Source organism: Acanthopagrus latus, chromosome 11 (assembly GCF_904848185.1).
Source record: "Acanthopagrus latus isolate v.2019 chromosome 11, fAcaLat1.1, whole genome shotgun sequence".
Taxonomy (NCBI): Eukaryota; Metazoa; Chordata; class Actinopteri; order Spariformes; family Sparidae; genus Acanthopagrus; species Acanthopagrus latus.
In genome coordinates this window covers 24061125-24084919 of record NC_051049.1, presented here as the reverse complement: position 1 = coordinate 24084919, position 23795 = coordinate 24061125, and the positions used below count along the sequence as shown (strand labels likewise).

Sequence of the window (23795 nt, the reverse complement as noted above, 5' to 3'; positions counted from 1 at the left end):
ATCCTGCTTCAAGGAGCATATTACAACCTGGCAACATGCTTCAGATACAGATTTCAATTTAAAATAACTTTCAAATTGAATTTCAATCTAGCTTACTCATCTCCCCTGGTAGCCTTGTGGTGTAAGCTTAGCGTGTGCTGGAGACATCCTGAGACATCATTCCTGCCATTGTTATGTAAAAAGTGCACCAGACTACCAGAGCAAAGACAAGAGATGGAACTGAACATGATGAAATCTTCCAGGCAACTCCACAGCCTGGTCAATGCCAGCATCAGTGGGTTTAGGTTGCATAACGTGAACAGGGCACCTCAAGTTCACTGAGTCCCTTTGTGTTTATGTGTGTGTACGGCAGCTCTGAGACTCCTTCACACGTGACTCAGATTGCTGAGTGATTTCTCAGTCTGTGCCAAAATCCAAATCCTTAGGTGACAGAGTGGGAGAGCTTCTCTACAAAGAACTGTGTTTATATAAAACAGCTGTGATTAATATGCTGACAGCAGAACTCATGTTTCTCCAAGAAACATGCTGCAGCCAGTAGAAGTATGGCAGCTTTGCTAGGTACGATAATGAGCTTTCTTCTTCTTTTTTAGGGTCACCCTGGCAAGCCAGGGCCCATTGGACCACCAGGTCCTAAAGGTGAAAAGGTAATAAAATACCTGAACTAGTGTTTGAATTGTTATAATTTCAGTATTTGGGGTTTTCAGTTCAGTGTAATTTAACATGCTGTATGGTGGTAAAATCTTGTACCTGCATGTCTGATAGTATGTGTGTTCTACATTCCAGGGTTACCCAGGCGAAGACAATAAGACCCCGGGACCACCAGGGCCCTTAGGTGAACCAGTAGGTCTTGCTTTCCTTTAAACTCTCCTTTGTGATCCCCAACACTCCTCGCTCTGTTTAGTCCAAGCCATTTAAATACCGGATTGACTCAGGAAGTAAAAGTTAATCCTGATCAACTCCTGATTTTAACACCAAGTACACTCATTTTGTCCAACCCGATTGACAACAATGTGTCAGTGTTTTCGTTCTTAATCCTGTCATGCACATGGAGCCCTATTATCAACCTGTGTGGCTCATATCTTTTGTGTTCATTGCACGCTGAGCATGGGCAGAAATTAATGTTTAAATACGGCTTTTACACATCAGGGTAAGGCTTCAGTTTATCTTTGTTTCCTTGTATTGAGTTATAATATGGATAACATCAGAACACTGTGATGAACACAAATGTTTCATTGTTAAAGCCAAAACAGCCTTTGCTACTGTTCATTTATACAAAACATATTTACTTTGAGAAGGGAAAGAGCGCCAGTGAGGGCCATTAATCACCCTTCTGTGACCGAGAGAAAAAAGTCAGTGTTAGCCTAATATCAAAAGAGGATCAGAGTGTATCAAAGAGTCCTAACAGCTTTGGAAAGCTCACAGTTTTACAGGACCATGACTCTTTTGCATTTTGAAGCATATTTCCCACCACTGGATGTGACTGTGGAGACAGAAATATATAGCATGAACTGTAAGGTTTTACTGGAAGTCTGCTCAGGCATGGAGAGCATCCTCTTGTATGGGTAGCACTGGATTATCAAGTTGGCACAGAATTGCAGTACATAGCGTGAGCACTACAATGGTAGCCTCTGTCTGGCCGAAAGGAAAGTTCACAGTGAAATTAAGCCTTTCCATTTGACTCCAGTGGAGGTCCAGACTCAGAGGTCACACCTGAAGAACATGTTTCATGTGTGTTGGCTTGAGAAGCGACTCTCTATTTAAGTAGCTGTCCAGCTCAATTGAAGCCTTGTGGTTATGAGTGAAGGCATGCGTCTACAGTATGTGTGTTCATGTGCTTGCATTTGTGTCTACACAGGGGCCCCCAGGAGCACAAGGAGAGCGCGGAGAGCCAGGGGATGAAGGATATCAGGTAGACAAATTCATTAAATCAACATTAGACTTACTGTATAACACAATCACCACCATCAGCGTTCTTGTCTGACGAAGTTGATTGTCGTTCCTTTGGTGAAAACTGCTCTGCTCAGGTAATAGCAGACCAGGATAACCAGGCTTGCAGCAATAAGACAGTGGAAATCTGTTGTTTTGAAACTTCACACCTTTCAGCCACATCATTTGTTTTTCTCAAAAAGTACATACGAATGCACCCACTCATTGTGCAAGCAAGTTGTTATATGGGATATTTAATTTTGAACAGTTGGTGTTATTTGTGTTGGGCTGTGAATGGAACAATGAATATGGTCTGTACCTGAGCAGGCAAGAGGCATGTTGTCACATCTTCTTATCCTATATTTTTTTCTCTGTTTCTCCGTCGATTCTCATTTTAAAAAGAAAAATAAAATGACCAAAAACCTTATGTTGCAGAAGTCATCTTTTTTCAAAAATGTCAAATCCTCCCATATGCCCCAAGTCCTCTCTTAAACTCTTGTGATATAGGGTGATGTTTTTCTACTTGCCACTGGATGACAGCAGAGATTATTTTAATGCATTTTGCCACGGACACATTTTAGTCATTATGCTTTGTATCTCATACTAAGGCATAAACTGTTGGGTAACAGTTGTGTAACCGTTGTAAGTGCAGTCCCGCAAGGAATCACTAGAGATAATCCTTGACCCATTTCCAGCTCCAGCACGGGTACATAGTCATAACAGCCGATATTTAATTTGGCAGTTGTTTGAGGCTTCTGTTAAACACCTTAATAGGTCACACTTTCATTGCAGTTCATTCGAGTGTCTGTCTGACGCTGTCTGACATACATTCAAACGTGGTTTGGAAACTTTTGTATATTGTTTCGTTGCTGTGGAGCCTGTAATTGAGCAGATTTCTTTAGTGTACATGGAAATGGTACTCATGATAACAGAAACAACATGGCTATGGGCATGCAGTTTCTCCTTTAGTAAATAATGGGCGAATGACATGTATTTATCAGATATCAGCACCAATTAAGATTGAGTGAAAGACAGAAAAATACAATTCTATATAAAAATTGTGTTTCAGGGCCATGTTGGTACCGTCGGACCTCGTGGAGCTATTGGACGACAAGGCCCACCGGTAAGAAAATCTCTGTAGTACAATATTGTACAGTACATAATAATAGTGCTATATATCAGCTTGTGTTTTAGGTACATGCATTTGACAGAAAAAACAGTGATGTAAAAAGTTTAAAAAGGGTTGGAAAGAATAAAACAACCTTACCAGTAGTGGTGCTAAATAAATTAAATTTGTAAATGTGATTTGCCCAGGGGTAACACAAGAGTAAGGCATAGAGTCATTACCTGTAAGAGTGTGAATGTGCATCGAGTGTGATTCTGCCTTTGGGACATGTAACAGACATTTTTGCCTCAAGAAGTGTCCAAAATGGACAGACTTGGATTAAGTATAGATGAGGTTCATCTCTTTGTAGTTTGTCAAGTTCATAATGTAGTGTGGATTAGGAGTATAGTTTATATAACTGCTCAATATACTTGATGTGTGTGTTTGTGTTCTTCATTTGTTTAGGGATCACCAGGCCACCAAGGAGAAACAGGTCCAAAAGGGGAGATTGGAGCTCCAGTGAGTCCAAATCGCTCAGCATGAAAATCAAACATATATCCACTTCACATTGCTTCACTGATCTATAAAGTAAATAGATTGATAAGTCATTAAAGTTGGTGTCCTAGCTTCAAATAAAATGAACAGTTTCAGGATCAGTATGTTTCTACTCTACAGCTTTGGTTGGAGTTGGTTTATAATTGATTCTGTGGATAAAGAGAAATCCTTCTGCTGGCTGCAGAATGAATGACCAAACACAGACATTTGTCCAAAGCACCATTTTAAATTTTTACCTGTAGCCAGTTGAGTACAGTAGTACAGAGATTTTGAGATGTGGTTCATGATTTCATCAAAGCTGTGGTGAAAATGTATAACCAGAAAAACAAAATTAAGCTTAAAACCTAATATCAGAAACCACGCGGTGGAAATATGCTTGGGCTACTTGATGAGTGGACAGCAACAAGGGAACTACAGCAGCAAGTTTCCAAGCCACCCTGAATGCACCATTCTACTCATCTAAGTCGACGTTGACATTTAGACATTTTGGTCTTTGGTCCTGAAATGGCTTTCTGAAACATCCAGTTGGCATCGACGCAAATATCTTTTGTCAAACCAAGCCTTCTTGAACTGTTTTGCTGTCATCACTGTCAAGCTCTTTTGAGTCCTCAGCCTTGTCACAGGCCTTCGGATTACGTAACTTAATTTCCCTGTGAAACATATTTGCGCCTCCTTGATTAGGTTTCCCATAGATTTTTTAACAGTGAAGTATTCACAGGTTTCCAGATACCGCTGACGATCTTCCACATGTGAAACAGCTTTTATGTATGAGATCTTATATAACCAGCAAGTATAACCAAATAGTATTTCAGCTTGGCTTGAGTTTAAGCGTGAGTATGAGTAATGTTGTCACGTTCAACATACTGTATGGACCCATCTGTTTAGAAACAGTGAGATCTTGACAGTCTGCCAGGAAACACTGGAAACTTTATGGATCTGTTGTGTTTCTGTTTCAAATTAACGGCTTTGGTAAAGCATTCCTTGAGGATTATCGTGCTAGGACTGTACATATATAACTCACTGTACCACGGAGACAAAATATGAGAAGCAAAAGGATGTTTTCAGAGTGAAGGGAAATGTTTTTCTATGTATTTTGCTGTTATGCCCTGTTTTTCTTTTTTACACGGCTTTGACACGTGCAAATATTAATACAGTTTATGTGATAATATACTTTACTATGTGCTACTATTAAAACATCATGCAGCGGAGGTTGCCGGTGTTATTGCTACTCAGACACCTCAGTATGTGTGATATACCCTCATGCCATTTGAGGAGTTAAACATACAGTTGTGTATATTTCTCTGACTGTCTGGGCTGAGTGAAGTACAGAAATTGTCCTGAACTTGAGTTCTCCATAAGACTCATATTAGACATGCTCCAAGATATATAACCTTATGGGTTTTTGTGAATGGCCATGTATGTCTCACTCTTCACGTATGTGTTTATTCAGGGCTCAGCAGGAAAGAAAGGAGCGAGGGGCCTAAGTGGATCCCCTGGCATTGAAGTGAGTATTACGCCACCTCCACCAAATGTTCTCAAGGCAGCAGCAAAATGACCTTATGACTTAAAATTCTTCATTAAATGATGATGATGATGATGATGATGATGATGATGATGATGATGATGGGTGTTTCTCAGAAATAATGTGAAGCTAACTGGCCACAGTATTGTGTTCAGAATAATCAGAGGAGCAGAAGCTAGCATTATCCGAAATAATCACAATAGATGAAATGCCATCTCCAGAATCACAAGAGTCACACTGTTTGATTAGCAAGTGATGTCAGTTCACATTCCAAAGAAGGATTGAGATTCAGTGACATTGTTTCTGTTATGGAAATCATCCAGGGGCCAGTTGGTTTACCTGGACTCGTGGGAATGACGGGTTACCCTGGGCCAGATGGTCCCCCAGGACTGACCGGCTTACCAGGATTACCAGGAAAACAGGGACGACAGGTAAATAATGACTGTATCATACAGACAGCAATGTACCTTTGTATATATATATGGGATGTAAGTTTGATTATGTATGGTTTTAAGGATGTATCAGTTCTGATCTATTCCGAAGTAGTAAGAAGTGTAAGAAACATCATGAGAACAGAAATTATTGGCTGCCCCCTTTTTTTTCTCACTATTGGACAGGAAGACATTTTGTTTTATTCCTCACATAATCAATACTTAATAGCTGCAACCTCTATTCTTCCCTCTGTAGTTTCTAAGTAAGTGAAAGCACAACCAATAGATGATGGATGAAATTGGCTCTGACATCACACAGCTAGATCTATTTGTTTTTCTGCATATATCCAGAATGTTTTCTGGCATTCCTTCAATGTTCTCATGTTGCTCTTAATCTAGTAATGCATCTGATTTTGTGTATAGAACTTTGCCGTGACTATTGCTGACTAGGTTGAAGTGAAAAATTAATTAAAATACTTGCCCTGTTAGTCAATTACAGATTTGTTGAATTTATTAAAAGGTAAAGCATAATTGTATGTGTCACTAATGCAAGTCATGACAGCTATGGGCCCAATTCCAAAAAAGTTAGGACACTCAGTGTAAACCATAAATAAAACAGAAAGTGGTGATTTGCGAAATCTTGTTGACTTATACTCAATTGAAAACAGTACCAAGGCAATATATGTAATGTTTTACCTCATCAACTCAATAGATTTTTGTAAATGTATGCTTCTTCCAAATTTGAAGGCAGTATGTTTCAAAAAAGTAGGCATATGAGCAGCAAAAGACTGAAAATGTTGTGGAATACTCAAAACAAATGTTTGGATCACTCCACGGGTAAACTGGTAAACTGATAACAGGTGGTAGTGTCATGATTGGCTATTCAAAGGAGCATCCTTGAAAGGCTAAGTCATTCACAAGCAGAGATGGAGCAATTGTTTAAAGGATATCACTACATGGTTTCAGGAACATGAAAAACTATATGGTTGCTAAAAACAGATCGTTTTACATACGTTTGCACAACGTCCAAACTTTTTGGAATCAGGGTTGATCATGGATCATGACAAGTTGACTTCTGACACAAGTGACACAAGTGGGCTTCAACAATGGTGATCAATCAAAACCTCAGAAATATGTTATGTCACAAAATATTTCTGCTCAGCACCATAAATGTAGGTCATCAGATTTACTTGCATAACTGAACTTTCAGGAGAAATATTTCCATCATTGCACTCAGTGCTACACCTCTATAGCAGACTTGTGGTCTGTATTGGAAGGATTTAGGAAGCCAATGATATAATTTTACATCTAAACCTTGTTCACAGTAGATAAAGCTGTGTGAACATTACCTACAACAAGTTGAGTCATGGAATTAGTTCATTATTGTCAGCTGAAACCATCAGTAGTCCAAACAGCAGAGGATTTTAGCTGCATTGGTTTACAGACTGCCCTAAGAGACAGCATATAGTCCTTACTATTCATTTAGCCCTCATGCTAACTCATACCATAACATCCCATTTAGCACAGGGATTTTATTTGACTGTATCTGAGTGCCCAAAGCTCTCCTTCAGCTGTCACCATCTGCAGTTTTAAGACTGAGACATGCATCTGGAGATTGACTAATCGTTAAATGCCTTGTTTGATTTGATTGGCTTCTTTTTCAGCGGGTTTATCCAAATACGTGTGCAGCCAGAGTGGATTGGGATTTCATGCATGAATGTCTTTGCCTTTTTCATCCAAAGGCTGGATAGCCAAGTCTTTTCAGTCTGGATTTCATTTACATAATGTTGTGTAAAAGTCAAGTAAGTCTAATTTTGGCTACTGATGTTTTTCAGTTTGACTGAAATGATGTGGTTTTTCACTAGGAGAGCGATCACACAGTGTTTAATTTAAATAAATAAATAAACTGGCTGTAAATTTTAAAAAATGACCTTTTTTAATTTACAGAGACCTTTTCTTGCAAGTGAGTCATGTCTGGAGATCGAAGGTTTTCTTAAGCCAAGTTCTTTTCAGTAGTGTAGAGGTCTCCTTTCACTACAAAGCACCTGGGGCTGCCTCAGCAGGAGAGGGCTACAGGAAACTCTATTTTCAGTTTCACACTACCTGCTTCCTTAGTGGGAAAGATACTGTAATATGGCTTCCCTCTGTCCATGCTGGCAGGCTGCAGAGTCTCTGCAGAATAGTCATCATCCTCTTTGTCCTTCTTATTCACCGTTCATCTTATCTGCTGCATTTCATTTCACAATGCCAGTAGGATGTATAGAGAACAAACAATATAGAGTTGGAACATTTCTGCTTTATTGGGTGGTGTGATAATGAAGAGCAGACATGTGATTTTTGATAGCGGCTTCTGCTTTTGGGTCTGTAACCTGAATTATTAGAGGCATACTGGGCAGAATTCTGTTAAAAACAATATTGTTAAAAACAGTCCCTCTCAATCATCATTTATGACCTGCTAGACGTGTGTTGTGCTGTCTCTGTCTGCATGGGGTTTTTGAATCCTCCATAGTATTCCTTTGAGGTTACATATATATGGAAGATCAATAACACCTCAACTATTAGAGAAGTAAGTTTTTGCTCTCCTTGTCCAAAAAAATACCTATATGTCTGTTAGTTTTGTTCACTGTGCACAACGGAGAAAAACTCATCAAGATTGTGAAGTCTATCATAATGGACAAATCATCAGAAAGCATATGTTGTAGTCAATGTCTGTAGAGGTCTGTACATGCCCGCAAAACTGTGTGTGATGGGCTGATGTGTCACTTAATTAGATCTTAAATCTTAGTGATTTAATTAATTAGAAGGTGGCTTTTTCTTACTCGAGAGCTTCACAGCACCTGCAGGTTGGGCTTCACCCAGTGCACCTACAACCATGTAATTCAAACCTGGTTCCCAGTTTACCCTCTCCCCTCATAGTGATCGAGGAACAGAAGCCATGTGTGAGGCGACGACCCACTCCGTCTGTTATTCTAATATCACTTGCTCGCCTCTGCCTCACCACACTGCTGATGGGGCAGGAAACCGCTGTGGTCTGTGGTGTGAGAAAGCAACCCAGTGACAGGCAGTCAGTTTTATGGGTACACTTCAGGAACACACTGTCAAGAAATATTATAATCAGGTGATGGGGCAGACTTCAGCACTATGACTAAACAACACATTTAGTAATGTTTTTGGCTGATGATGAATGTTGAGTTTGAAACTTTGAAAACAGTCAAATTCATTTAATTTGTTTGTTTATCATTTTGAAAAGATTTTAAGATTTATTTAGTGTTTACCTTGTTTAAAGGACCATAATGCTAGATTAGCCTGTTCTGGCCTGTTGACTATAAATTCCCTGCCATTTGTTTGACACAGCTTTCCACTGATGGTTGAAAAAATTTCCTTGTTGGCACTTTCAGGGATGCTCCAAAATCCAAAGCCTAAGTGTCAGACGAAACATCAAAATTTAGATTTTCCTCTTCATAACATCCATATGTGTTTTTGTGAACCACCATCATGAGTCTCCACAGATACAACTTCTGATGAACCTTAAAGGAACCATGTGGAGTACGTTTCACAGGCAGAAACACTGACACTATGGAGGAATGTTTTGATGAGCAGGGTGCTGTTGGATTTATATTTGGTGCAAGGACGCTCACACACACTTTGGATGGTTTAATTTTGAAAGTTGGAGGATATTAGTCATCTTAAAGAAAACAACTTGTCTTTTAAAATAACCATGCTTTTTATTTGAAGTTTTGTTCTGATAATGACCAAAGTTTAATTATAGAAATTCTTGTGTGCACTCAGGGTCAGAGAGGTTTGTCGGGTAAAGAGGGACCTGTTGGACGTCCAGGTCCCAGGGGAGATGTTGGACTTCCTGGACAACCTGGAGAAAGAGGACCACCTGGTCAGAAGGTGAAAACGATAACGTATTTACCTAATGTTTTCTGAATTGTTTGAAGTGTGTATGATAGAACAAAACGGTTCCTGGTCCAGAAGCACTTTCCGAGTCTTAGACCATTTTAAACTCCTGACTTGTGTTTGTACAGGGAGAACTAGGACTGCCAGGGGACAGAGGAGCCTCAGGAATTAAAGGCATGGAAGGGGGTACAGGTGACCAGGGCAGGAAAGGTGAAGTTGGACTCAAAGGACAACCAGTGAGTATATCTAATCATATGTGGTTTAAAACAAAAGTTAGTCTTAAAAAAAAAAAAAGGAAAAAAAGAAGAAATGTTCAAATATTTCATTTCCATGCCCTGGAATAATTATATAACAATAACCTTTGCGGGTCTTAGGGGTATTTTATATTATGTTGACACCTGCTTAAAGTTTAGATCTGTTAGTAGTATTCACATAAAGATTAGTTATTATTTTTGATGGGATTATTGTATGATCTCCTCTGTATTTGTTTGCAACAGTTTGAACCTCAGATTCTTTAATGTTCATTCAAATGTCTTAACTCACATGATACTTATTTTTGAACTGCTGAAGTCATAACAGTGAAGGTCACTACATTGCTCTTTTTAGATTGATACCATCCCCTGGAATGTTCTCTCTAAAAGAGGCACTTATATCCTTATATACATTCTTTAATACGTCTCTAAATTTAGCTTCAGGGGTTTAGCCAGTCTGTGGTGGGCTTTAAAATGTGTGTGTCTGACACTTTTCCACCCTGAGTGGAGTAACAAATTATCCGGGCGAGACCAGGAATGGAAACATTCCGCCTGGTCAGGCCAAGTTATGTAAGACCCTCACACTCCAGAGACCAGAAAAAGAGGTGCTCCACTTTTCTTATGTAACTCCTCAAAGAAGAAGAAAAAATAATCAGCATTCAATCCCTTGCTCTCCCCTCCCTCCAGTAGTTTTCTCCATTGATGCTCGTGAAACAGAGAGCAGACTCAGGCCCTTGGGTCAGATCTCTTTACATTTTTTCGTGAATAGAGTTTCTCGGTCAAAGTGGCTGGCCCGAAAGCGGAGCTGTCTGGAGGACGTGGATGACTGGCTGTACAAACATAGTGTCTGCCACCCCGGACGACAGACAGTACTCAGACACTGAAAAGGGTACAGACACCTAACCTGTACCTATAGTCGGGCGTGTGACTGTGGTTTGGGGCTTCTTTAGATCCAGACATGAAGCCTCATGTGTGCCCCAGTTCTTTTGAAATGGACTAGGTCTAGAGAAATAGAAAAGGCCAGCTTACTGTGTTCGTGCTGTGTCTGGAGCTGTCCATTTAAAATGGAATTAAAAATTATACAAAAGTAAACAATCACACTATATTAGTTATTTATTATATGATGTGTTTGTCAAATGCAATATCTAAAAGGCAAGGACCCTCAGTTGTTATGATGTTATTGGCTTTTCTGCTTCTAGGGGGAATCTGGAGATGTGGGCTTGGTTGGCTTACGGGGCTTTCCAGGGCCAATGGTAAGAGACTGAACATCTGACCAACAGTTAGCATGTACTAGATGATAAAATGCAATAGAAAAAAGAGATAGTATTATTATATTCTTATTATCACAGTTATATTGTTCCTGTGTAATGACATGAGGGAATTGACAAGGCATCTTTTTTCTTCATACAGGGTCCAAATGGTGATATGGGATTCAGAGGCTTTCCTGGCCCTAAAGGCCCAATGGGTACTTGGGTAAGTTTTGGCACAGTAGGCAAGCTACACTGCTTTCTTTAGGTGTATTGCCTCAGCAGGTTACCTAAAGAAGTTCAACCTCAGCAGTGGAATAAAATAAAAAAGGAATCAAACATTTAGAAATATCAGTACAGTTTTCTTCTACACCTGTGTGATCAAGCCCTTATGAAGATATAAACAGGCTGTAGATTACACACACTTGTCATTATAATGACTTTAAGAACATGTAAATTCAGACAGACTTGTTTATGTGTGTCCCACTCTACTGTTTGTTTCAGGGATTCACTGGACCTGTAGGCCCTGAAGGAATGATGGGCCCAATGGGAAAACCCGTAGGTTTCTCTTTGTGTGTGTGTGTGTGTGTGTGTGTGTGTGTGTGTGTGTGTGTGTGTGTGTGTGTGTGTGTGTGTGTGTGTGTGTGTGTTTAAAAAGAATTATGACAAGGCAATCTCAAGACAGTGCTCATTCTGTTGAACTAAGACAGATGTAGACACAATACTCTTTTACTTAAACCAGTCTGTTTACTGCAAATGTCCTAACTCTGGTTTATATTTTAATACAGAGATGGATAAAATGCTGTACATGTTTTCATGTTGTTACTTTTCTTCTTCTCCACAGGGGCCAAGGGGTCCAAAGGGAAGTGGTGGCGAAATGGTAAGAATGTATTCAAACCAGCACCACACACTGAAAAGTCTGTCAGACTTATAATATGCTAATGATTTATAATACATATGATTACACGATGATGACACCCTGTGATCACGTCATGATTATACTTCACTGAAGTGTCCAACTTGAAGGTTCCTTTCAGAGAAATCATTGGTGGTTATCATGGCACCACCTCAAAGCAGATTGTGGGAGTAAAAAAAAAAAAAAAAAAAGACTTACTGCAGATGATGAAGGCTGTTTAAAGTGCACGAACAATTGTTGGGGTTTAGTGGTAGTTTCATTTCTATGACTGTCTTAAAGTGATAGCAGCTCACTGTGGCTGAGTCATAGTGACAGTAGCTGTTACTCAGTGTCTCCTGGAGCTCACTTGCTGTGGGGTCTTACATTACTCTCAGATCCAATTGTGTAACTCTGTTGAGGAAATGCATTGTCATAAACCACACCATCTGCATATTCACTGCTTCATCCTTCTCCCAGTCTGTCATGCAAACTGAAATAATATTGTCAGATCTGCTTAAGTGCCTCTGCAATTCACACAACCACACATGCACAGACTGTGTGTACAATGACCTTTTCATTCTGATGTCAAATATATGCAAACTCTCACATATATGGACATATACTAACTGAAAATGCACTGGCAGAGTTGATAAAAATCTGGCTGCTCCAGGTAGCTGCTAAAGAAGAATCAGCCAGAGGGGGCAGTGTTTAACCACTGTGGTTATGTACTGCATGGATTCCTCACATCACAAACAAAATGAACCATGGTTCTGCAGTTTTTCTGTGAGTCCCATTCTGCTCACTGTGATGCTGTACTTTAATTACCTAAAAAAAAACAGCATTTTTTTAAGCTATCAGTGGTGGGACACTCATTCGAGAACAGGAGTATTCACATTAGCAAACAGGACAAAAATAATACATAATGTATGCATCTATTCAGCTGTTTAACACTGGTTTTCTCACACTTTCAGGGGCCTCAAGGACCACAGGGAAGTCCCGGACCCAGAGTAAGGGTTAACCTCACTGTCACTTTTCAGCTTTGTATAGCACATCCTGTGCTTTCTAGACGTTTCTTTAATCAGTCCAGGCAGACGTTTTAATTGTATACTCTGGACACAGAAAAAACAATCGAGGATTGTTGTGTTATGGCCATATGGACTTTCTTAAGTTTCAAAAAATTTTTTTAAATGTTATTTAGAAAATAGGCTGAAAGACCTCTCTATATTTATTTGGTCAGTCCAGGCTTGGCTGTTCTGTAGTGTCACACCCAGACAGCTCATTGTGACGTATTGCCAGAGCCCACCAACACAGACATGGTTTACCAGACGTGAACCGACTGCAACCACAACATGATCATCTTTCACTGTGTCACTCATTTTGTCTTTTTTTTTCTCCCCACCTCAGGGACCTCCCGGTGCTCCAGGTCCAACAGTAAGTGCGTCATGTCACTCATGTAGGCAGGAAGACAGAATGAGCTAGAAGACAGGAGTCCTGTTCAAAGTTTGGACCATACAGTTGCAGGGAAAGTTGTCAAACTCTTGAGTAATTAAATTTAAAATCTACATTTCACTTTTGACGTAACCCTATATCCTCATTCTGTTGTATGTCTGAATATCAGTAAGACAAAGAAGAGATCGTGTTGCATCTCTTAGCCACAAACTCTTTGACCGTCCAAGGTTGAGTAAAGTTTTCAAAGAAATAGAGAAACATGACAGCAACCATTTCTCTGACGGCAGAGCAAAGCCAGGATGTGATAGAGCCAGGAAAACATTTTTGTTTGCTCTTTTGCTAAGCTATAGATGAGCCAAGCAATCATCATTTCAGTGATAAAATGTCCGAAAGGAAAACTTGTGATTTTGTTCAGTAGCATTGCCAATGAAGATCAACAATAAGTCTCTCTGGCACTGTGACAGAACCCTCCTCACATCCCTTATCTGCCGTCGTTTCTCGATAAAGAGCAGCTTTCTGCTTTCTGAATGACCTTTTCCTGTTTGAATAGTTCTAAGAGCTCAGAAAAACAACTGTATCAGATGCCCCTGTTTACAGGCATTATGTGATAATTGTAGTGTTGATGCTGAGTAGAACGTGTTTTTCTTCCCCCTACTGAAGTCAGGAATGTGAAGGTTTATTTATGCAAGTCTTATTTTACTGCTTTGCTTTGGTATTAAAGTGTATTTTTATCCTTTTAAAGTTTTCTCTGTAAACTGGACGAGTATTGAAACTGTTTTCCCTAACCGGTGAACAAACCTACAGATTAAAATCTTTCAGTTAAATAATGAAAAGGACACTGAATCTGTTATGTTTTCATTAACTGAATATGTTGATTTTGAATCCACAGAGGCAGATATATGATGACTCAGCAGTCTACAGTCTATCTGACTCGAACGCTGCCCTCAGGACAGAGGTAAGGCGCTGACATACTCAATTGGAAAGGATGAAGGATGGACTGCAAATTAGTTTACAATTCTAATGTTCAAAGTTCCTCACAAATTCAGCTCTGCACTTGTGACTGTAATTAAGGCAGTAGATATTTAATTGTGCTGTTTGACAGTGCTACTTTCCATTTTCAACCAGAGTTTCCAGAACACAGAGATCAGCTTGTTGGAACAGAATACAGAGATTCTTAAGACTCTACATTATCTGAGCAGTGTAATCGAGAGCATCAAAAAGCCACTGGGCACGCGGGAGAACCCAGCTCGTGTCTGCAAGGATCTGCTTGACTGTCGTCACAAGCTCAAAGATGGTGAGTTTCACAGCTGATATAGAACTTTGCCTCCAAAGAATACTAGTTATTTAACTCTTTCTCTCTCTGACCTCTCTTTGAATTGTGAACTTCAGATTGGTTCTGGGTCGATCCAAATGTCGGCTGCACTTCTGATGCCTTCAAAGTCTTCTGCAACTTTACTGCAGGAGGGATGACCTGTTTACATCCAGTGGCCTCCAATAAGGTAACACTGAATTGGTGATCATGAAATAAAAGTAGCTGCTATTGTGCCACATTTTGGATGGTGAGGACAGGTGTGTGCACAGTCATTCCACTCTCCAACTTAACCATATCTGTTAATGCTTCAAACTTTTTCACATTCTTTAACACAGATTGCACAGTAGTAAAGCATTAGTGCAGATTCAGTTAGAAACTAAATTGCAATTAATTTTAATATAACCACACCTAAAATGTTTCAAATAAGTTCACTTGTAACTGCAACAATGCTCTATTTTATCATTTGCCTCAAAGCAGGAGGCATTGCAGGGGTTGTGTTTGTCACACTAATGTTTCTGTTCTTTATCACAGATGGTGTTTGGTGTAGGGAAAGTCCAGATGAAGTTTCTCCATTTACTGAGCACTGAGGCCAGCCACAGCATTACAGTTCACTGCCTAAATGATCCTCCCTATGGCACCACAGACAGCTTCAGCTCCACTGGATCCACACTGCAAGAGAACACCACGCTTCGGTTTCGTGGCTGGAACAAACAGATGTTTGAGAAAGACACTTTACTTGAACCACATGTGCTACAAGACGACTGCAAGGTGATGACTCACTTGTTATTCAGTAAATCATTTTCTTTCAGGTCTACATGAACCAGGACTAAATAGACTTAAGAACTTGATGTGTCTTGTGTCTTGAGATTTTTCCTGTCTTGATGCCTATTGGATTCAGTCATAACTGTTCTGTGTATACAAAATAGATAATACATATTTTTAGATATTTGGTTTATTTTCTATGTGGTTAGACACATATCTGAGGGCTTCTGTAATACAAACAAATGCATGAAATAGTATAAAAATGGTGCTTTAATGTGTCTGCATCATACATTGATGTCAATACCACAGTGTTGAAATGTTCTATTACAAGAAAAGGCAAGCCCTTAAATTATTACTTATGTCAGTTACTTATATTCAGTGACAAAAACAAACAAAATGTTTGAGTGTAAAAGGTAAAAGTGCCCATTAGACAGAATGGCATGCTTCAGATAAATGTATACTGTATCACTGAATTATTATTATTGCATTAATCAATCACCAATATACTCAACATACAACATCACTGGTGCAGGAGGTTTAAATACTTTATTATCTGCTGAGTAGTAAAGTTGTATATTAATTTAAGATAATACATTGCGATTTCTTTTGATCATATTTTGTACTATTAAACAAAATCTGCAGTAAAGTAACAAGTAACTAAAGTGGTCAAATACATGTAGCACAGTACATTTTGCCTCTCTGTCCTAGATGAATATAAGTATAAAGAAGCAAAAAATGGATATGCAGAAGTAGAGATACCTTAAAACTGTATTCAAGTGCAGTATATACACCCCTTATATATTGTACTAAGTTCATTTCCACCACTATTTGTCAGACTTAGATTTCAGTAAAAAAAAATGTGAACACGTTTTGCAATATTTGTGACTGTGACTGGAATATGAATCACTTGAGTGATGATTTCTCTCTTTCTTCTCCACTCATCCTCTTTCAGATCCAAGATGGCAGCTGGCACCAGTCACGTTTCTTCTTCCACACTCAGGATAGTCGTCAGCTACCCATTGTAGACATACAGGAATCTCCCACATCACAACCCAGTAGTCAGCAGCGTATAGAAATTGGTCCAGTCTGCTTCCTCTGACACTAACATCACCTTCATGTGGCTTACTTTCATGAGCTACTAAAATATAAGGCTGTCACACAAAATGGCTGCCTACCAAAGAGTGAGTGTCCATCAGACTTTGTTATGGAAGCCGTTAATGAGACCTGTCAGAGCAACAGAGGTTCAGCCACAGGCAGATCAAGATGGAAGAACTCTCTGTGGAACATCCAGGCTAGGAAGGCCAACGGAGAACAGTGTATACCAATATTTATCGATAATTGTGTAAAGTATGTCAATGTCAATGATTGTTAGTCAAACGGTGCTTAGGTTGGCTGTATATGGACCGATGTTACTCCCTGATAAGAGGGCGGGGCCTTACTAAGCAGCAGCCGATCCAAAAGTCACTCCTCCTTCTCACCCCCAAACACACCAAGACCATCCTAAGCAGAGGCCCAACCCGAAGGAGCGTGACAGGCCTCTTCATAGGAGCACTGTCTAACTAACAGTTTTTATGAGTGCAATAGCATGTGGGTAATGTGTGACTGCTTTAAATATTTCATTTTCATCAAAGGCTATATTTTACATTGTTTTCATGATGTTTTTGTCTCCGGTCCTGCCCAGATGGACCTGTACATCTTGACGGATGGTGCTCTACCTCTACCCGCTCATTCGCTTCCTTTTTTTTTTTTTTTTTTTTGCCTTTGTGTTATATGTACCGGTTACATAAAGATTTGTTATGTTGTTTAAGTACTTATGTTGATTTGGTCATTTCTAATTTATGAACCATTTTTTGATACACTACATATTTTTTTGTAGCTTTTTCTTTATTTGGTAGGTTGTTCAGGGGAAACCTATCATTGGTGCTGCAACAGAATGAGTCATCAGTGAGTTTTTACATTTCCTGTGTATATATTGACAGCATACTGTATGTTTATTTATATCCTTTTTGGTTTTATTTTGTTCACATTACTGTACCGCAGTAAGTTATACTCTCAGAGAACTATTTGGTCAACCACAGCTCAGTCTAAAGAAGTATTTATGTTTAAAAGGTGTGTTTGTGTGTTCACACCTGTGACTGTACGTGTATCATACTGTTATTTCAGCTCATTCAGCGGTGGTGTGGTGGACTGGCAGCTACAATAAGCCAGAGTCAGAATACACAGAAAACACAGTCATCATATTCTTAACTTATATTACCTTGAACAAAGTGTAATTATATAAAGTTTGTGGAGGATAAGGTTGGATGCAAATGTGTAAATAATTAAAAAAAAAGTTGTCAAATAAATGGAACATGTTATCCACAAGTGGCTCTGTACTTTTTTTTGAAGAACTTACATGGAATGTTAGGATCAAACTGCACTGAAGGCAACACACCAAAGGTGAATAGGCTAGAAATGTATGATTATTACTGTAAAACTTCCTTAGTTGAACACTATGATGATAGACTATTGTTTATCTCTATGAGCAGTTTTCTCAGTTTTTATGTTTCAATATGAAAATGATACATTATCTTATTAAACATGGCTAATGTTCATGTTTCCAGAACAGAAAGTAAGTGAAATAGCCAAATTCTACTGATGTTGGTGGTGGCTTAGGGGTTAACCCTTTATTGGGCAAGGAACTATATATGTTCACTTCCATGGACATCCAAAATGCTCTGACACATGTTATATTTGTTATTTATGCTATATACTATATATATATATATATATATATATATATATATATATATATATATATATATATATATATATATATATATATATATATATATATATATATGTACATCTTTTGGAAAATGTTTTTATTTCAATGAGTGCCCGACACCTGGACCCTGAGAACATGAACAATATACAAAGGATTAGTGTTAAAACAATGGGCATCACTTGCAGCTCAAATATAGGCAAAGCAAATGTAAAAAAGGAACATAAAGTACATATATTAAAAATAAAACAAGAAAGAACACAGTCAGTCACAATCAGTCTGAGCAGTCATGGAGAAAGGTTTCAACGGGTTAAAACTAAGATGGAACTTTTGCAAAGTACAATAATTTTGTATATAGAATGATGACATTTTCTGGGTTATCATAGTAACAAATAATATATTTAAGGTTAAAAGAGTAACTGTGGTTGCCCATTTCCACCAGTTAAAGAAATTATTCAAAACAAAACATGGCCTTGATACAAATAAATATACACATTCCCATGGTGAGCTGTTGTGATATGATAAAAAAGTATTATATGAAAAAAAAGTCAAAATTATAAAATAAAAAAGTCATAAATGTGGGATAGAAAGTCAAAATTGTCACTTTTTAATGTCATAACTGACTTTCTAATCACATAATTTCGATTTTTCTCATAATTCTGACTTGTTTTTTAAATCTAACTTTATTGACATAATTCAACAATGGGCATAAACAGTACCAAAGTAGACATAGTTAGCAGCCTAAAAAGAATTTTGATTCATGGTTCTTCAGAGTTTCTTTGAGATATTTCACAGTCAGAAAATAGATGAGAGACTGTGTGTGTGCGGCATGTTTAAAAACTAAAGACGCATCAGCATCTGTCGCATCTTGTGCTGACAGCATGTTTCCTCCCCCGCTGGAGGACGCTACAGTTCTCCTCCTCTGACACCAGGGGGCGCCAACGAGGACGAGTCAAACCGGAACTCCCCTCCACGTGGTGCCTGTGTCCACCGGCGGAAGAAGGTTTGTTTTGGTGCCGCTGCTGCTGCTGCTCGTGTCCAACGTGTGTCTTTACGTCTCCTGTAATGAGCTCTGTAATTTTACCAGCAACAGTCATAATGTCAACTGTGGAGAGCCACATAGACGAAGACGGTCCGGAGGAAGAGCGGAGAGCGACCAAAAGAAAGATTTCTCTGTCCAGGTACGTTTATAACTGAGCAGAGAACTGCTAACTGAACTTAGCTAGCATCTGTTTGCTATCACGGTCCTGGCTGTTACAGTTGTAGAAGTTGTGAAGATATTACAGATTTGTATTTGTAAATACTAAATGAAAACCACAAGGTTGTGTCATGTGCCAACGATAGCTGCGAGGTTAGCCTGTCATTAGCCTGCTGAATGTCTCAAATGTCTGTAAAAGTTTTAATGTTTGTCTCTGAAGTTGTTTCGGCATGTGGGTTGCTCTCTGTCTATGTTACTGATCCTGTCTCGGGTGGTTTCAGTCCAACTCTGAGCAGTTTGTATGCTCCATGCTGACATGTCGTCTGTCCCGCAGTTGTGGTGTCTGTGGATGCAAGGAGGCGAAGTACACATGTCCTGCCTGTCAGGCCCACACCTGCAGGTGAGATTCTCACACACACTAAAACATGGCTCCAGATCCCTGACACTTACTCAGAAGGAGTAGGCAGATCAGTTCAAATGTATTTAAAAAAATAAAAGATTGTTTATGAATCACATGTGAATCAATACAACATGAAATGTAAACATGTAAACAATCCTACCTTATAATGACGATTAATGCTGTATCAGTTCTGGTTGCTATTTCATGTCAAATCTCATACAGGCACATAGTTAAGTCATCAGAAAGGTCTTGTATTAACTTCTGATATAATTTGTTAATTCCCAAAAAGTTAGGAATAAGAGCTCCACATCATGGCTGTGCATTTCCTGGCAAGGCACAAGCCTATTTCTAGAATCCTCTTTTGGAAGTTTATTAAAAGTGCACATATGGTTGTAACATTTTCCAGTCGCCAGGTTTGTGGATCCAACGGGAAGGTAAATCCTGAACGTTAACTCATAATGTCACTGATGTTGTGCCAGAATGTATCAGACTTCTGTTCAAGACCAGAGAGAATGCAAAAATGAGCCTTCCTCTGTGCCACATCTCAAATGTATATTTGATATCTCAGTTTTTTATTTATGCAGTCTCTGTGGTGTAATAAAGAGTTGGTGAATGAGGTAGATGCTGGATGCTTTGACTTGATTCCTACTCATGTTGATACTCTGGCTGTAAGTATAACTCCTGATGTGCCTTCATATTGCAAAACAGGATGAGACGGCTGCCCAAATGTATTCACATAATGTCATGTTACATGACTTTTTCCAAAGCCTTTCTTTTAATAAAGTCATGTTTGATTTCCATTAAGTCATATTTTGCTCACATATAAAGACTCCAAAGCAGTTAAACACAACCAGTATCATTAAAATGTGAACTGTGAAGACCACATGCACCAGCAGAGGCATCCACATTCTTTCTTCAATGTACCTGAAACCCACACAAGGCTCCTCTAAAGTCACCAGAACGCAAGAGACTAAGTCTTTATAACTCTGATAGATTATTCTGGGAACCGCCCCTCTGCCCCTCACTTTGGTTTCCAAATCCTTGGAATTTTTGATTTGTCCAGGTTGGCAGGTATGCTTAAATCCCCAATATTGCATCTTAGCAGTGCCAGCAGTGCCAGGTGTCTCATGAGCCTGTTAGCAAAAAGCGAAAAGAGTACACAAATAAAAGAAACGCCAGGTGGTTATAAAACAAGGAAGAAGAAAAAAAAGGCAAACTTTGGCCGGCCCAATGCTTTGATTTGTATGAGCTGATCTTCCCCAGGTGCTTACAAACAACCTCTCTGTGAGCCTGCAGTTATGTAACATGTGAGGTAAGACGAGGGAGGAATGGGTAGAAAAATAAAAGATGTGGCCTATGAAGTCCTTCAGAGAATACATTTGTGCGTGTATTGGACGATAGTCCAGAACAAACTCCTAACTTCACTACTGGGTTGGCAGTTTTTATGCTATATTCACCTGAAATATTGCCGTAGTTTCTTCTGTCCATTGCATTTGATAGTTTTAATAGCTGAGTGCATGACTGTAGACAGGTTTTCCCAGAATGTTTAACCATTCATCAAGTCTTCAGGGACAGATACTTGTTTATATCATTAAAACTGCAGAGAGATTGCATAAATCACATGAGTTGTGTTTTCCCCTTGATGTTCTGCTCTCTCTCTGATGAGATTATATTAGTTAATGGGGCATAAAAGCTCTGTTCCATCTGTGTCTGGTATCACAAAGAAGATCCAAAGATAAATTTCTGCATTTTATGATGAGAAAACCAAAATCCCCCCCCCCCCCCGAAAAGTTCACTAATAAAATCTGTTCTACCTTTGCATGCAGTAACATGATATCTATGATTTACTCGTTGCTGGTTTTTTGTTTTTACTAACTGAACTTTACTTTAATTCACGTCCAGCAACAACATGCCCCCGGCAAAAGCAATGGTCCACAGCCTGTTCCTCAAATTCTGTGGATGCTGAGGCATTTATGACTTAACCTTCAAGTACTTAATGACATATTGAAGGTCAGACCTGAAAATTTCATTAAGATTTATCAAAGGGCGCTTGGGGATGTCCTTTCCTCTCTGTCATGGCTCCCTGTTGTTTTTGGGCATCATTCAGCATTCCTTCTACATACTTTCTTCGTCTGACTCTGGCCAAATACCTGTCTCTCAGCAAGTGCCTGCAAATGGGATTAAAGTTTTTTTTTTTTCTAATGTGTTTTTGTAAGATGTTTCTGAAAGCCAATACTGGCATGTATGAATAATCACATAAGCTTCAGTAATGTTTTATTTTAAGATATTTCAGTCAGAAGTGCAGATGAGCAGGTGCTGGAAGAATGATTCATTTAAAAGTCATTTCATAAAAGTTGCTTCATGATGATGTAAAAAGGCTGTATTACAGGTAGGAAGAGTCTGCCAACAGCTTATTATAACAATCATTAACAACATTAAATATACAATTGATGAACTTTAGTAATTACACTGACACCAAACAATTGAATTATTTATAAACCATTTTGTAAGCAATTCTATAGGCTTGTAAACATCAGTTGCAACTTTATAATGAGTAGCTTAATAATGTTTATAGATGAATTACACAGTTTTATGAACTATTTACAGTTTTATATCGGGGTCTGGTGAAGGAGGTAGAAGTCAGTTCAGTTGAGTGTTCAATTGCTCCACAGAGGTTTAACTAACACTGAAGGCCAAACTTGATGGGCCTCAATTGAAGCGTGTCAATTAATGCTCCTATGGATCACTGCAGGCATCGGATTTGAAATGACAGCAACACAGAATATTAGGTGAAAAGTCTCAATTTATAAGCGGTACTTGAATTCCCCAATAGCGACCTCAGCTGTGCTGAAGAATCCCCAGTAAAAGTCGGCCTGTGAAGATGGACTAGTCAGCAGATGAGTATCTGTGTTCGGTGTGAGGACATTCAAAGTTCATGACAACTCCTGTAGTCTCATTTTAGCTACTTGTTAGCAACCACCGTTTATAAGACATGTTAATGCTTTATGACTGAACTGTCTTAGAACAAAATGTATAAATATCCTAAACCTGTAGTAATCCCCCATCATTCCAACTGCTAACCAGACTGTCTCATGCTCACGTGTTGCTAATCCAACATTGTAAGTAGGCTTAAGTGAGCTGTTTAATTACTGGCTAGATAAACTTTAACTGTGTATTGTTCTCTTTTACCATGTTAATAATTGTATTGGACATCCCTGTTTGGTTGTTTTAACTGGTGACACTTTTTTCCTGGCAGACATGACAAATGTATTAATTTGGCAGCTGGACTTGTGTGAATCCAGTGTTCTTGTTACCATATCACTATTTTTCTTTCCACAATATCTTTGATCTAACCTTTGTGACGGTGTCTTATCCAAGAGTTTCACTAAGCATTTGGATGGATGTGGAGCACAGATACTGTCAGCTTCTTTTGGGCCCGTGTTTATTTTTTGGATAGTACACTGGTGGATTCAGTCCACAAAAATCAGTATCAGCGAAAGCAGCTTGTTTTCTCTGGATCTGTCTCTCAGCTCACTGATATTAAAATGTTTCTGGAATGATGATAACCTCGTTAGATAATGGAGGAAATCCAGGAGTGTTTGTCCACCTGCAGCCGCAGCGCTAGTTATTTGTTTCAGTTAGTCTGGGATCAGTCTGCTATTGTTGCATATTTGTCTGTCTCAATTTAGCAGACCAGCAGTCTTTGGAAAACATTTTTTGCATTTTGTCTTCTTTGTCCAGTTTCTTTTTTTTTTTTCCACTGTCTGAAAAAGCTGAAATGCTGCCAAACCAAATTCTTTTAAAGAACTGAAGTGTTACCTAACACCTTTCTGCTTGTGTCTATTTTCCAGCTTGCAGTGTGTGAGTAAACACAAGGATGACTCGGGATGCAGTGGAGTTAGAGATAAAACGACCTTTGTGCCCCTGTCACACTTTGATGAAATGGCACTTCTTAGTGGTGAGCAGCTTCTTTACGCCTTCCCATTTAGGAAGAACTGAACAAGGCAAAAATACTGTCAACACTATTTAATCACTGTTGAATTTTAAGGAAATTGTTTTGACATGGTTTGCAGTT

General features: G+C 38.9%; 2 protein-coding genes across 7 annotated transcripts in view; both read left to right on the top strand.

Annotated features, from left to right (window-relative positions):
• The window catches only part of LOC119029103 (collagen alpha-1(XXIV) chain), a 95804-nt gene extending 78089 nt beyond the window's left edge, over positions 1 to 17715 (top strand). For all 6 annotated transcript variants that reach the window (XM_037115694.1, XM_037115698.1, XM_037115693.1 and 3 more), the window contains 20 exons: positions 591 to 644; positions 784 to 840; positions 1856 to 1909; positions 2996 to 3049; positions 3497 to 3550; positions 5037 to 5090; positions 5432 to 5539; positions 9329 to 9436; positions 9571 to 9678; positions 10893 to 10946; positions 11104 to 11166; positions 11445 to 11498; positions 11785 to 11820; positions 12807 to 12842; positions 13240 to 13266; positions 14174 to 14239; positions 14410 to 14578; positions 14674 to 14783; positions 15128 to 15364; positions 16311 to 17715. In XM_037115694.1, coding sequence (XP_036971589.1) covers positions 591 to 644; positions 784 to 840; positions 1856 to 1909; positions 2996 to 3049; positions 3497 to 3550; positions 5037 to 5090; positions 5432 to 5539; positions 9329 to 9436; positions 9571 to 9678; positions 10893 to 10946; positions 11104 to 11166; positions 11445 to 11498; positions 11785 to 11820; positions 12807 to 12842; positions 13240 to 13266; positions 14174 to 14239; positions 14410 to 14578; positions 14674 to 14783; positions 15128 to 15364; positions 16311 to 16457 — 1650 coding nt within the window. In that variant the 3' untranslated portion in view covers positions 16458 to 17715. The remainder of the gene's footprint in view (positions 1 to 590; positions 645 to 783; positions 841 to 1855; positions 1910 to 2995; positions 3050 to 3496; positions 3551 to 5036; positions 5091 to 5431; positions 5540 to 9328; positions 9437 to 9570; positions 9679 to 10892; positions 10947 to 11103; positions 11167 to 11444; positions 11499 to 11784; positions 11821 to 12806; positions 12843 to 13239; positions 13267 to 14173; positions 14240 to 14409; positions 14579 to 14673; positions 14784 to 15127; positions 15365 to 16310) is intronic.
• Positions 17716 to 19101: 1386 nt separating this feature from the next.
• Positions 19102 to 23795, top strand: part of znhit6 (zinc finger HIT-type containing 6) — a 30607-nt gene continuing 25913 nt past the window's right edge. The window contains exons 1-3 of the mRNA XM_037115476.1: positions 19102 to 19303; positions 19655 to 19720; positions 23572 to 23678. Of these exons, the coding sequence (XP_036971371.1) occupies positions 19188 to 19303; positions 19655 to 19720; positions 23572 to 23678 (289 nt within the window). The 5' untranslated portion in view covers positions 19102 to 19187. The remainder of the gene's footprint in view (positions 19304 to 19654; positions 19721 to 23571; positions 23679 to 23795) is intronic.